This window comes from Priapulus caudatus, unplaced genomic scaffold, assembly GCF_000485595.1.
Source record: "Priapulus caudatus unplaced genomic scaffold, Priapulus_caudatus-5.0.1 Scaffold1171, whole genome shotgun sequence".
Lineage (NCBI taxonomy): Eukaryota > Metazoa > Priapulida > Priapulimorpha > Priapulimorphida > Priapulidae > Priapulus > Priapulus caudatus.
The window spans coordinates 42,926-57,304 of NW_014578232.1; the positions used below are offsets into that span (position 1 = coordinate 42,926).

At 41.2% G+C, this 14,379-nt stretch overlaps 1 protein-coding gene across 1 annotated transcript in view; it reads right to left on the reverse strand.

Annotated features, from left to right (window-relative positions):
- Nucleotides 1-446: 446 nt before the first annotated feature.
- LOC106815662 overlaps nt 447-14,379 on the reverse strand; it is a 33,887-nt gene continuing 19,954 nt past the window's right edge. Inside the window, exons 3-4 of the mRNA XM_014820159.1 lie at nt 12,435-12,610; nt 447-1,355 (exon numbers count right to left, since the gene is read on the reverse strand). Of these exons, the coding sequence (XP_014675645.1) occupies nt 1,263-1,355; nt 12,435-12,610 (269 nt within the window). The 3' untranslated portion in view covers nt 447-1,262. The remainder of the gene's footprint in view (nt 1,356-12,434; nt 12,611-14,379) is intronic.

Below are 14,379 nucleotides of genomic sequence, written 5' to 3' on the forward strand. Positions count from 1 at the left end.
CTCGCGTGGGATCTATCGTAAATGTTTACAGAGTATGTGTCAGGCCAACTGAACCCTCATCAGCCATAGCGCCCTTGGCACCCGGGGGGAGGGGGGGGCACTCGCCTCGGAACTGGGTAAGGGGATGCCTCCGGGACCTTGAAAACCTGACCCTGTCGCAAACCGCTTTGCGCCCTAAAATACACCCTGTCCGAATATACTGCACCAAAAAGTATACCCTGTCGCAATATTGCACATTTCGGTTTGCACATCTCCCGTCCTGTCAATATAGGCAGATATTGGACCTATATTGGCCCAATATTGGCCTGGTGATATTGGCCCAATATTGTTTTGCCAATATTGGTCCAATATCAGCTTGATGGGTGTGTTTTTAGATAACCCTGTACCTGTGCCAATAATGATGTTCGGAAAATATACCCTGTGTCAATAATGATGTTCGAGGCTCTGAACATTACGGCTCGCATGACCATACGAAATGATGGACATGCCATTATTATTGACATAAGAACCACCGAGAACGCGACAGCATGGCGGTGACCATGCACCTTCAGCGCTCGTCACGTTGACGCAATGCCACAGTGGGAGATTATATACCAAATGTACCGTGTTCAGTATAGGAAGAAAAACATGAAGGTAGGGTCGTGTAACAATACGGATGTGCCATCAATTTAACCGAGCCATAGGCGTCAATTAGGAAATGCATTGTGCATTAGGAAATGCATGGTTAGGTGGGGCGTTGCAAGAAGGACCTTCAGGCAGGAACAAGAAATCTCCACCTGTCATTTATGTTTTCTCAATAACTAATAAAATTGCCGATTTTAATCTCTACATTTTATCTTAATTACTACCATTATTGTTCTCCTTGTGAGGATTTTCCAGTATCGTATGTGATGTTATTCACTCCTGATATATATATCTATATAAATTTACTTTACGGCGTTCATATTTGACCATCCATTGCGAGCAATAGTATGTGTACACCCATAATACAGCGTGAAGATCGCGTACGTGTATACACGCATATCGGGTACGTGTAACAACTTTGTAGCTGTCAGCTGGTGGCTTTCCTTAAATTAGATTCTATTAAAATATGAGAACAGCGTGCTTGAAAATTGATAGAAATGAATTTGAATCAAGATGCCACACTAAGGCTTCATTATGGATCGTGCTACACTCATGTCTTCAGGAATTTGCGTAGATTACAGGTAGAAATCGACAACTGGATAAGTTCGCATTAGAGATCAGTTACGATAACCAGAGCGTCAGTGCTTGGTGCAGAGTGAGCATGCGCAGGTCTCTGCCGATTTGAAGGTCACCGTCCGCACTTTATCGAGGCAAAGGACTTTTACCGCTACCTGAAATTGCGAAAAACGTAAAATTTAACATGATAGCCTACGTGTAGCACTGCGCTGCACATCGTTAAACAAATGGACTTCTAGTCAAGCGATACACGTAGGAGTATAATCTGGATAATGCTATAATGATACAATGATCTCATAATAAACTGGATCGTGGCGGGTTCGGTGTCGCATTGTTTGTGCTACAACTACCAACAATGCACCCGATTCAACGCCCACGTTAAAAGATAAATACACCAAACAGCAAGTCACGGTAAACGAAATAAGTAAGGTATAATCCGACGCAAAATAACGACGCAAATGTGTGTTCTCATTTCTTTTACGTACACCCAGCTCTGAGGGTCTACTGGCTGTGCGGGCTACGCCACTCTGCATAGACTTCTAAGCTGCGTCTGCAGTCGCAGCTTCTGGCAATAACAGACCGTGAAACTTGCTGCTGATTAAACGTTTGTCAATTGAATATTATCGCTGATTGCGAAACGAAATTAAATCAATTCACACTGAGACATTGCATGCAAACGTGACAAATTTGACGGCGGTGTTCATAGCACTTTCACGAGACGTAAACTAAGTAGTTAACGAGCATTTCTCGCTCTATAATTGGTTCGCTGCATTCAACATCTTACAGCAAATCGTGTAGATAGTTAACGCCCGATCATATAGCACACCGCGCACACGTTTAGAACGATAACATAATAACAAAACAAAGAGTATAACTATTAGCGAGCTGAGATGCACGAACCATATTATATTACAATGAAAGATCAGGTGTGATCAACAGTGAAGTGATTGAATGGAAACTCGTTAACGCGACTGGGGACTCGGGACGCGCAACTGTTAAAGGTGGCGTGTTCTGGATTGACAAACTCCAATAATTGCTGTGCCTCAAATAACATTTGACGTGAGTCGGTACTATTTCCACTAATAGCATGTCCTGTTACATGGGACAGTACTGTTAGACCTATTACTCGTCTTTTCGCTGGGACAAAACGATCAGAAACCCGTCTAACCAGTATAGTAGGGCATCGTATCACATAGATTGCTCACATTGTGATGAAGTCTTCGATGCTAATGTTCGAAAGATAGCAAAAAGAAGAGAATTTGTTCGGAAAGCTGCATTTATTGTGAGTGCAAGGCCAAACAAACTAAAGAGCACACATCTAGATGTTTTTCCGTGACACATGGTTACTTTATAGTGCAAAGGAAAACTCACACACATTCTGTTTGATGCCTTATCAACCAGAATAACTGAACATAACATAACTGAACATAACTGAACATAACATAACTGAACATAACTGAACATAACTGAACATAACTGAACATAACTGTTAACTGAATGTTGAACTTATTATATCAAAATCAGTTACATTAGTAGGTGATATATGGAGACTGGGGGATGCAGGTTGAGCGGAAATCCCACTGCGTTTTTCAGGTTGACGGTTGTAGGCCTGAGATTGCAAAACCGATGATCTATGAGTTTTCGCGACCATGGACACAAAGAGAGTGAATGAAAGCTCAGTATTGTAGACCCTTAAAAGGGTAGAGTTAATTGGGCAAGCGAAATATGCACACTTGCGCAGGAGTGTCTTATCTGGTATGAGAGACCACTGACGCACAGCCTAAGAACAACATTGCACTGTTTACTATCACCGCAAAGAAAGTACAAGCAAACAGATCAGCACATCAGGCAGCTTCACTGAAGGCGTACCATGTTTTGTTGTGATTGAACATTTGTTACCAGATGCACAGCGAAAATCTTACGGAGTAATATGGCCATTAAAATCGTGCCATCCCCAATACTGTCAGACGTGGCAAGTCTGCGAACTTGCGCAAATGACAAACCTTGTGGGATGTCTACAGACTGCAAATTAGATCAAGCAGCTATTGTGAACTAGTTGATTTAATAGTTTTTGCTGGACATCTAGCAAGATATTTTATTATGGAGTTATGATTATTATCATTATTTGGTTGATAATCTATCTGACAACAGGGCCGTAGCCTGCGGGGGGCAGCTGCCACCTAGATTTTGAAGAAAAAAAATTGTTCTACTAAAAGACAATTGTCGTAGTCAGAATGAAGGCTGTACATGTACTCAAAAGTGCCTCAAATACTATCTCCTACGATCTACATTTTCAGAAATTTCTGTGGGAGGACCCCCTGACCCCCACCTCTTTCTCACCCCTCCTTGAAATCCTGGATCCGCCACTGCCCTCCCCCCTAGGAATTTGCTCAGCCTACGACCCTGGACAAATATACATTTAATTTGGCCCACACAGAGGGAGTTATTAAAGGGCTCCTTGCTAGTGTCTTAGTACTGCCAGTCACTATCATCATTTTAGAGATACTATTAAACTTGAATTTTCAAAACACTGAAATAAAGCTGCTATAAAGCTGCGATAAATCACTTCTATAAAGATGTGATGTGCGATTTTTACGGGGCAGCTTTTTTCAATGGTGAATTACGTCTACAGTTAGGGCCTACATTAGGACGCGATCTCCAAAACCATACTGGATGATATATAATCAGTCAGAATTTTTACTTGAGAATGTAGATGTTCCATAGTGTGAATAGTGTAGAGCAATGCTTCCTGGCGGTCATTTCGTATTTTTTTTTTTTAGACGTAAATTTTACCCTAACCGATTCTTCGTGTCCACAAACTATATAATAAGGCATGTAAAATCACTAAAAAATCTTACTTGAAAGTCGAGATATGGTCATAAAATGTATTTCGACATTTTATGACGGCCCATTTTATATATGCAAATAAACTCATTGCCTTATAATAATAAATTTATTCCTAATATTAGATTCGTCATGTCTAAATCAATCATAGAAGAGCATTTACAATCTGTCAAAAATCTTACTTAACATGGCTGATATGCCCAAAGTGTGTCTTTCATAGGTCTGTGGTGGCCATTTTGTAAATACGTTAATTAATTATCAAATTACATTGAATTTTATCTAAATCGATTCATCGAGTCCTAAAACTATAGTGGGGCATTTAATACTACATTACTTATAAGTGGAAATCTTGCCAAAAACATTCATTTCGAAATGTCATGGCAGTCATTTAAAAAAAATGATGCTACCTATTGAAGGCCAATTTTGTTTGGCTAATCTTTTAAAAAGCCAATTTCATTCATTGAGGATGCGCCTCTTATTTCATTAAGCCCCTCTCAACACACATGCATGTGTGCCAAATATTGTGCTTTTGTAAAGATCTGAACGATCGACTTGTTCATTATTTCTGAGATGCTTGTCTAGTAGGTGCTTGAAGTAACGCAGTACGCCAGATTGCAAGTCCCCGTGGAGACAAAGCCTAATAAATATGCATCTATGCAGTCAAGCTACCTGTGCAACAAGTATATAAGGCCGTTATGCTCATTAGTAGGCCTACCTTGCTGTCAGTCATCGTCGTATCTCACTGACAGGCGTCTTCGCTGCAGACCCCAGCCGAATAATAGCCGGATAATAACTAACCCAGTCATAAGCTCGTATAAATGTCATCAGAGACTTCGTGACAACGTGCACTCGCGCAGGTCACGAAAACGTACCTCATCATTAGCGCATCCCACGCACGAGGCCGCCTGACAGTATCTTGTAACTGGACGTAGAGTAACGTGTTGCAACAAAGACGGTACAGTGCTCACACGTAACGGCGGCATTACGTGTAGTGCATGGACGCCCGGAGATGGGGGGGGGGTGTCATTTTAGAAGTATTACAGCGAGGTATAGATCAATAGAACAATCGTCGTGATTTTTTTATTTAGGTTTGCCTTGTAAATGAACAGGAAGTAAACCTTCGGTATACCTACAGATTTTGGTAGTGCCAACGTAGCACGGGTGTAGGCCTTCTGAGAGTACATTCCACTACCGCATATACTCCGCGATTAGTACGAACCTAGTAACTTAAGCCCGGCGCACCCGTGAGTAATTTTATTCTGTAAACTGATGCATGCGTCAAAATACTCAACGTGTGCGCGCTACCTGCGTAAATTTACTCAACACTGGTATTCACAGCGCATGCGTTTAAATCATTTTAAAGATGGCTGCGCCCAGTATAGTCTCGAGCCGATGTTTTATCGGAAGACAAATTGGTGAATCTTTGGCCGATTATGAATGCTTACACGTCGTTAGTAGCCCAGATTTTAAAGATCTGTAGGAAAATATTTAAAGAAAAAAAAGGGAGAAAAGGGAGCAAGCAAACCACAGTAAAAGAAACAATAAAATTTCTTCATCTTCGGAGGCCGAGCAACTAGGTGGATATATGTTTCCATGCCACCGACTAATCGCGTGACGTCAGTGTACGTCACGCACGAGAACTCGGCTATCTCCGAAGTAAAGTTGAATGCATACAGCCTAGCGCTGATGGCTACGTCACGCACATAACCTGATGCAAAAACCTTAACCTAACCTTAACCTTAACCTAACCCTAACCTACCCTAACCCTAACCCTAACCCTAACCCTAACTCCTAACCCTAACCTTAAGCCCTAACCTACCCTAATTAAATGTAATTAACACTAATACTAACACTAACACTAACACAAAATAGTTAAATAGATAAAGTAAAAAAAATGAAAAATAAAAATAATAAACAGATGGGATTCGAACCCACCACACTCAAGAAGAGTGGTGCTAGCCACTGAGTCACACTGACGTACACTGAATCACGCGATTAGTCCGGTGGCATGGAAACATAATTATATTCCACCGTCGAGGTGTCGGTATCCGCATTTTGTACAGTCCACGTGATCTACATTACCACTTATACCTTAAGTAATTTTACTCACGTGTGCGGCGGACGCTGAAAATACTTTAGTGAGCATTTTGACGCATGCATCATTTGACTGAGTAAAATTTTTCACGTGTGCGTCGGGCTTTAGGCGATCGACATAGGCCCTACTCATATATAGCATATCTATATAATAATTTGAGTAGTGTCGTTCGTTGTTCCTGCATAACTTTATAGGCGCGTGCACGAATCCGGCTGAAATTTTTCGTGCTTTACCTACGCATCAGGTTCGATCTAACACTTTGCTTTGTTGTAATTTATTGGGTTTAATGTTATAAAAACCATATTTAGAAAATCTATTGAAAATCTCCCCGAAAACATGCACGATTCAGTTCACTTCCGCTAGGTGCGCTGGCGTAAACTTACAAACACCATGGAATATATACAACACGTGTTGTATATATCTATGCAAATACTCCAAAACAGACTGATCACAGACTATAATGAATACAGTAGTCTATGACATAAATGCACAATGGTTACGCTGGGCACACGCAATGGCTGCAGTATCAAGTCCTCCCCACCACATTGCTCGTAGCTAAGCCATACCATGTCTACATATATATTTACCCATACATATATATACCCATACTATCTATATATTTATGTATGTATATATATATATATATTATAATATATGTGTGTGCGTGTGTGCGTGCGTGCGTGCGTACGTATGTGTGTGTGTGTATTTGTGTGTGAGCGTGTGTGTGTGTGTGTATTTGTGTGTGAGCGTGTGTGTGTGTTATAAATATGCACTGGTAGTAGGGAGCGACGAACTTGATTCTCAAGCAGTGGGCACACGCAGCTTTGGCACCGGGCGTGGTGGCGTGATTTGCCTGCTAGAGTACTTATTATATGCGGGGAACATCAAGGTATGGTTTATATGTATAATTAAGAACTTTAGTAGCGTTAAATTGTCACAAATAGATACAATTACTGGCAAAGCCTAAACTCTCATTCAATGACTACTATTCATTTACTTACAGTCGCACCCCGTTAGTACGAAAAAAACGAGTATAGATTAATAAGAGCTAATAACACATTTTAATAGAAATAATGTATTAGCTCTTTATGTTAAAAGAATAGTAGACTCTAGGATTTTACTGCATATAACTGTACTTACTGTATAACAATCGTCTATCCCACACCTATTTGTTACCAGATACCTAATTTAATTGTTATAATTGAATTACACATTAACGCTACAAAATTTGAACGGCGCCATGACACCCGCGACCGTGCGGTCACCTGAAAAAGTTGCGTATTTGCCAATATTTGCCAATATATCCAAAATTTTATTTTGCACGTTACAGACCGAGGCTAATCACAAAAGTGCAATTTATATTCATACCTAAAATGCTATTTAACGCGAACGATGTTCATTTTAGAACAAATTTATCCATAATATAACTGAAAACTATATGTCGTTATAAGATATTACAATCCTTTTGCTTTTAAATTAATAAATAAGAAACACCCTCGTCTGTAGCCCTTGGCTGAAAAGTGGTTTCGGCGCAACTATCAGATCGTGCGCTTGAGTGGCGCACCGTCGTTGTAATAAACTGTAGTCGTTAGTTTTAAAACATTTTTTAATAATATTTCTAATGGTGATTGAACCATGAAACTTTTAATGTAGCGTAATTTTAACCTCAATTAACTGAAAATAACCCTAAAACCTAGAGTAAACGATCCCTTTAAACATAGCATGTATGTTGCATGTTTGCCACTAAATTGCTGCATCGAATGTATGGAAGGCAGTGTTTTAAATTCCGATTAACTTGTGTTATAACTTTACTGCCAACTCAAGGTAATAACATTTGTACTCTTTCGGGATAGTGGAAACAAGTGAATTCGGAAAAAAACTCATTTAAAATGGTTTTTCTGCACACATTTTATCACATCCAACCACAATGTCGCTGTCAACATTCAAAATTACATGCCTTCGTAAAATTATTAGTGTTTAGCTGGGAAGGCTAGCTGACTATGCGACGGGTTAGCTATGCATGCAGTACTAAAGGCACGAAAGATAATACCAACGATGTTGTAGCTGCTTCCTCTAGTTCTAGTATACATTCTACCAGGTTTATACATTTGTCATTATTACCCTCCTGATTCTATCTGTTTGTATGTTGTATTTTTAACAGATACCACCCGCTAAAACGTGACACGTACTCGGGTCATTGGTTATATCGCGAATATGACATTAGAGCAACATATGGGAAATTATGCGAAAAATATGGAAATTTAACTTTCTAGAACGTCTGGAATTCTTAGGAATTACACAATTACATAGGGCTTACTAGACTGTGCGTGAGAATGATCTAATCACGGTGTTATCTCTATTTATTACGCATTTATAAACATATTGCGGGGAAATATGTATAAACGTTCAACTTCATATACAGATATATATATATATATATATATATAAACACCATAAAATCTATATCAGTTTGCATTCGGAAATAAATGATTTGACATTGTGCGAAAGTATTGATTTTCTACTTATTGATTAAGTTTAAATGAGTAAATTTAATCTCTATATACGTGTGGCTTCTATAACGTTATTGTTTTCAAACGCATTCAACCCATTACCTTATATGCCAGAGCGACATGAATACGGTATTAGGGGAGGGCTGTTTTGAATGGTTTTATACATATCTAGTTAACCGCCAGCAATTTGTTCACGTTGCCGGCCCCTCTCTGCGGTTAATGATAGTAACATAGATATTCTGTGACTCGGGGTCCAAAAATAAAAAATATTATTTCCGTATTTAATTATTTATATTGGAAATTGCCAGTGATCACGTGAAAACTTCTAATAAATAATATTCATTTCTAATATATAAACCAGTCTATGAATGAGGTTAATGGTGGGAACGCAAATTTAGATTAATTAGCTGGCTGAAAGTATAAAGCGAACCTAAATTATATTAAATTGAAGGTCTCTCGGGTGGCGTGTGAAATAGACGCGGAGTGGTGTGTGTACGCCGTCATTATATTATGCAACATAGGGGTGAATTCATGAGCGACAGTTAACAATAGCTACAGTGGGAGTAATATATGCTTTTAACATATTGAGAGTATGCGTCCAACTCACAAATACAGTGTAGGCGTTAGCAAGCAGTCGCTAAAAGCAGATCACAGTAAACTTGACGGTAGATAATGCAACAATCGTAGCGCATGACTTGCCCATACACTGTAGCGTGGGGTGCGTCGTCACGCATGCCAACAACGAATATCATCTTAGATAATTTTAACTTCGCTGGGTCTGATATTCATCTGCCCCTAGTAGCCTCACTTAGATAACATTAGACGTTTGCGAGTTTCTCCACATGTGCGGCCTATCTACCACTGGTGTAGAAAGCCGCCCCCGTGCCTATAACTATCCTTACGCGCGTCTATTCAGATTCGACATTATAGCATGCTTTCAACACGGGCTACCCGCCTCGGGTGATCTATCGTAAAATGCTTTTAGCCAGAGTATGTGTCAGGCCAACCTGGAACCCTTCATCAGGCCATGAGCGCCCTTGGCAGCCCGGGAGGGAGGGGGGGTGGGCACCTCGCTCGCCAACCTGGGTTAAGGAGACTGCCTCCTGGGTACTTTGAAAACCTGACCCGTGTCGCAAGATCCGCTTTTGCGCCCTAATATACACGCCTGCTCCGCAATATACTGCCACCAAAAAGTGATACCCGTGTCGCCATATTGACATTTATGGTTTGCAGCATCTCCGTCCTGTCAATATAAGCGCAGATATTGGACCGTTAATAGGCCCAATATTGGCCCTGGCTGATAAGTTGCCGAATGAATTGTTTTAGCCAATATTGGCTCCAATCCACCTCCAGCCTTGCCATTGGGTGTGTTTTTAGATAACCCTGACCTAGTGCCAATAATGATGTGGGAAAAATATACTGTGCCAGATAATAGAGTGTTTTGGCGGGAAAATATTACCCTCCAGAATAACAACCCGCGGAGATCCCGTGTCGTCCCCCTCCCCCCCTTTTACGAGCGCAAAGGCTCCCATTGTTTCGTAGTCGCCCTCCCCATCCAGCTGGCGGCCGCGCTTTCGGACTCGTGCGGGCCCCCGCCGCTCCGCCCATCTTGATAGGCTTAAATAAGGAATGCATTGGACCGGTTGTGATCTGGTGTGGGTCGTGGCACCAGCACGACATGAACCCGTTTGATACTACACGTACACCCGTATAGAAAAAAGAAGGCCTTGATAGAACAAACCGGCGGCTAGACTAGGCTGTAGACGCTCTGAAATAAAATCTGGTGGCAGCCAAGTGTGAAGCGAATCTGAGCATGACTGAGAAGAGAAACGAGAAAAAATGGTTCAGCCACTAGCGCCAGATGTTGGCCAGAAACACTTCATAACAGTCACCAACCGGTCAAAAACCTAAAGCAGAATCGAATGCTCCGCAGTACGTTAATACCATGCAAGAAAGTCACCCACTTAAAGATTCCTCGATTCAAGAAGCAGACGACGACGAAAAATGTCTCATTGTTTACCAGCATTCTATAACCATGTAGAAGATCGGCTAACAGCTGTGGCCATGCTCACGTTATGACTGGATCAGTCGGCATTGGGCGGTCGCATATTTGTTTGTCTATTTAGCTGAAGGGGTGAGGAAAACTTGCCTGGGGCTTACGCAAATTCACGCGCCTTTATGCGCATCTACTGAGTACTGACTCGATCTACGGCAGTTCCGGCTGCAACGGGAAAGCAAATTGTTGTTACCGTTCAGCGACCTCATGTTGCACTGGGCTCAGTGTGAATTCTTTTTGACGATTTTTATAACGCTCATGGCGTTCCATTACATCAGCATAATGGTAGTGCCTATTATTACAAGTTATGTTACATAAATTTTGACTACCCGCCCACGTAGCACCTTTTTAGCGGGCTAATTTGTGATTCTTTGCGCATGATATTCTACCCACGCTGCGTTCATGCACGGAGTATCATGACAAAGATACACGATCTTGTGTGAAAGGTAAGCTATATATATATATATATATATATATAGCACATCTATCGCGTACTCCATGACCGAAGAAAATCCGCGAAGGAACACAACTCATTTTCTTCAATGATTGGCGCATATATGTTAACCAAGACTACCGAGACTACCCTGCCTTCAAATATACAACCGTAATATAAATAATACTGGCAAGACACCTACTTTTATATGGTGAGAATAGTCGGCAGTATATTAGAAACATCTACGATTAAAAATATCAGTTATTGAAGTGTAGAGAACAGACGAAAAGCGTAAATTCCAAAGAGGCTAGAAGCAAATTCCTTCGTTCTGCGCACGAATGATTCTGAAGTTTTTTAGCTAGTAGATTTACAGTGCTGAAGCAATATATATTTCCAATAATGTCCAACAGGCAACGACGTCGTTGTAGTTTTTGTAGTTTTAAGAATGCCTTTCACGTTCGTGCGCAATTACATGAAAGCTAAGGTAAATTACGGCAGAAAAACCAGCCACGGTTATTATATTTTTTCATTCATTCAAAATGCGAATGCCCGAATTTTACCAATCAGAATATCAAAATAACAAACACTAACAGCGATACAACCAGGTGATTAAAGTTTCAGACAAGTAGGTAGAAAATGGACCAAACTCGCGTTGAATATTAAAATCGCGTTTATACGATTATTTGTGCAGTTAGATGTAATAAATCCAAATCAAGACGCATCCAACGCATCTAGGCTGTGATTAACGCACATCCGCCTTCGTATAAATATACAGTCATGCGTGCACACAAAAAATCATGCTCGCGCACACGTGTACGATTACACACACGCGCGCACGCTCACGCACACGCACGCGCGTACATTCATAACATCAAGAGCTAATAATACCTAGAGTGTACAACGGAAAAACGGGAAAATAGTGCTATTTCACGACAACATTATTCTACTTTGCCTGCGAGCTGAATAACCGGGATGCGAGGCGGCGTGAGGCATGTGGGAGGGGCGGTTTAAGAGCCAATATCTCAGCCTAGGAGTATCGTATTGACAAGCGGTTGGTCTTGTTTTAGAGAGCAAAGAATTTTGCTTAATGCAATACCATAAAATTATTCTAAACTCGCAGGCAAAGTAGAATAATGTTGTCGTGAAATAGCACTATTTTCCCGTTTTTCCGTTGTACACTCTAGGTATTATTAGCTCTTGATAACATCAGGGGTGAATAATTACACAAATGTTGTGTTTTTTTACGCCTGATAACATGCGCGCACGTACACGCATGCGCGCGCGCGTTGTACGTACCTCGCGCGAATCTCCTATGTTGCAACAGTTCGCATAGGACGTGACGGCGTGAGTCGGGTTGACTGCGACGACCTCTTGTGGCGAGGGAACTGCGAACGAGGTGCAGTAGCCGCGGCAGCCGTTCGTCGCCAGAGTAAACGGCATGCAGCTAGGAATAGTGACAGTCCTCTCAAATCCTGAAACAATTATAGTTAAGTGTGTAAGTATAGTTTCAGTCCACCCACGTATAGTACTTGTACTCCGACTAACGGCTGCTATAGCCCTGCAGCCATAGCGAATGATTGGAGGAAATTTAGAATTTAGAAGAGGAAATAATTTGTTTTTATTCACTGCTGATAACATCGTACCTCCCCATATATTATTACAATAGTATACCGTGCATTACTATAAAACATTATACTATCATACGTTATCATCATCCGTTACTATCCTACATTGCTACTATGCATTACCGCCATACATTATTACCAAACATTACTACCATATATTATCACCATTCATTAATTACCACGATAAAATACAACCATACGAGTACAGCGCATCACTGGTGTACCGCTTCTGTAAAGATATATAGATTCTATATAGACGTGAGAATGACTTATTGGGGGTCAATTGTGATAGGATGTTTGGACGCGTTGATGTTGAATGTCTAATACCCCATTCACACCAGGGCCCCGATCTCACTACGCTCGTACTACGCTCTAAGAGCGTGGTGGAAACGTGTAGAACGCAGTATGAACGTATATGGACGTACTGCGATCGCGATCGAGCGCGGTGCAGTCACCATGAGCGTGGAGAGCGTGGCCAAACTTTGAACATGTTCAAAACAATCGTGGTGCGAGCGTAGCGGAAAGACAGCGCAGTGCGGGCGTATTAGAGACGTGGAAGGCGTAGTACCCACGTAACTCGAGCGTAGTACGAACTTAATGATCGTATCGCAAGCGTGTCGGGTGCGTGAAAATTGTCGCCCCGTTCTCAGCACGATGTCAATACGCTTTCATTACGCTGTTAATACGTCCATGGAGATGTCTCTGCGACCTGACCACGCTCTTGCTATGACGATGGTGCGTCTCTAGCAAGCTCGACCCGTTCGTATTACGATTGTACTACGCCCAACACGCTCAGACCACGCCGTTGTGGCGTTCGCATTACGTGTTAGTTACGCTCAGATTACGTCCTGCGAACTTGGGGTATAAATTGGGGTGCTACCCTGGCCACCCCACCAGTGTCTACTATGGATGAAGCAACACTACTCCATGCCATGTTTCTCGTAGAAGGACAACTCGAATTACTTGATTGCCAAGCCCTCATCATGCTGAGGAGGATGAGGAGGAGAAATAGAAGTCTTTTGGCGGCATAGTTGTAGCATACTATTATACTATTATGGGTATAAAATCAGTAGAAAATAATCTTGATGTGTACAGCACGGCAGAACGAATGATGATGTCTAGAACGCGGCGCGGTATTTATATGGTCGTTGCCAGCGCAGTCGGCGCCTGCCTAGAGCGTGATCTCTGCGGTTAATGATAGTAACATAGATATTCTGTGACTCGGGGTCCCAAAAATAAAAACTCATATTCCTTATTTAAATTATTTATGTTGGAAATTGCAGTGATCAGTGAAAACTTCTATGATTAATATTATTTATAATATATAAACAGTCTTATGAATTAGGTTAATGTGAAACGCATTTAATTAATAGACTGGCTTGAATATAACGAACCTAAAATTATATTAAACTTGAAGTCCTCATGCGTGTGAAAATAGACTCGGGTGTGTGTGTACGCGTCATTATATTATTGCAACATAGTGAATTCAATGCAGCAGTAACAATAGCTACAGTGGGATAAATATATGACTTTTACATATCGTCACATTCTTAAAATAATAGCCTAAGTCACTTTTTGATAAAAATTATATTTATACTAAGTCGTCTCTTCATGAT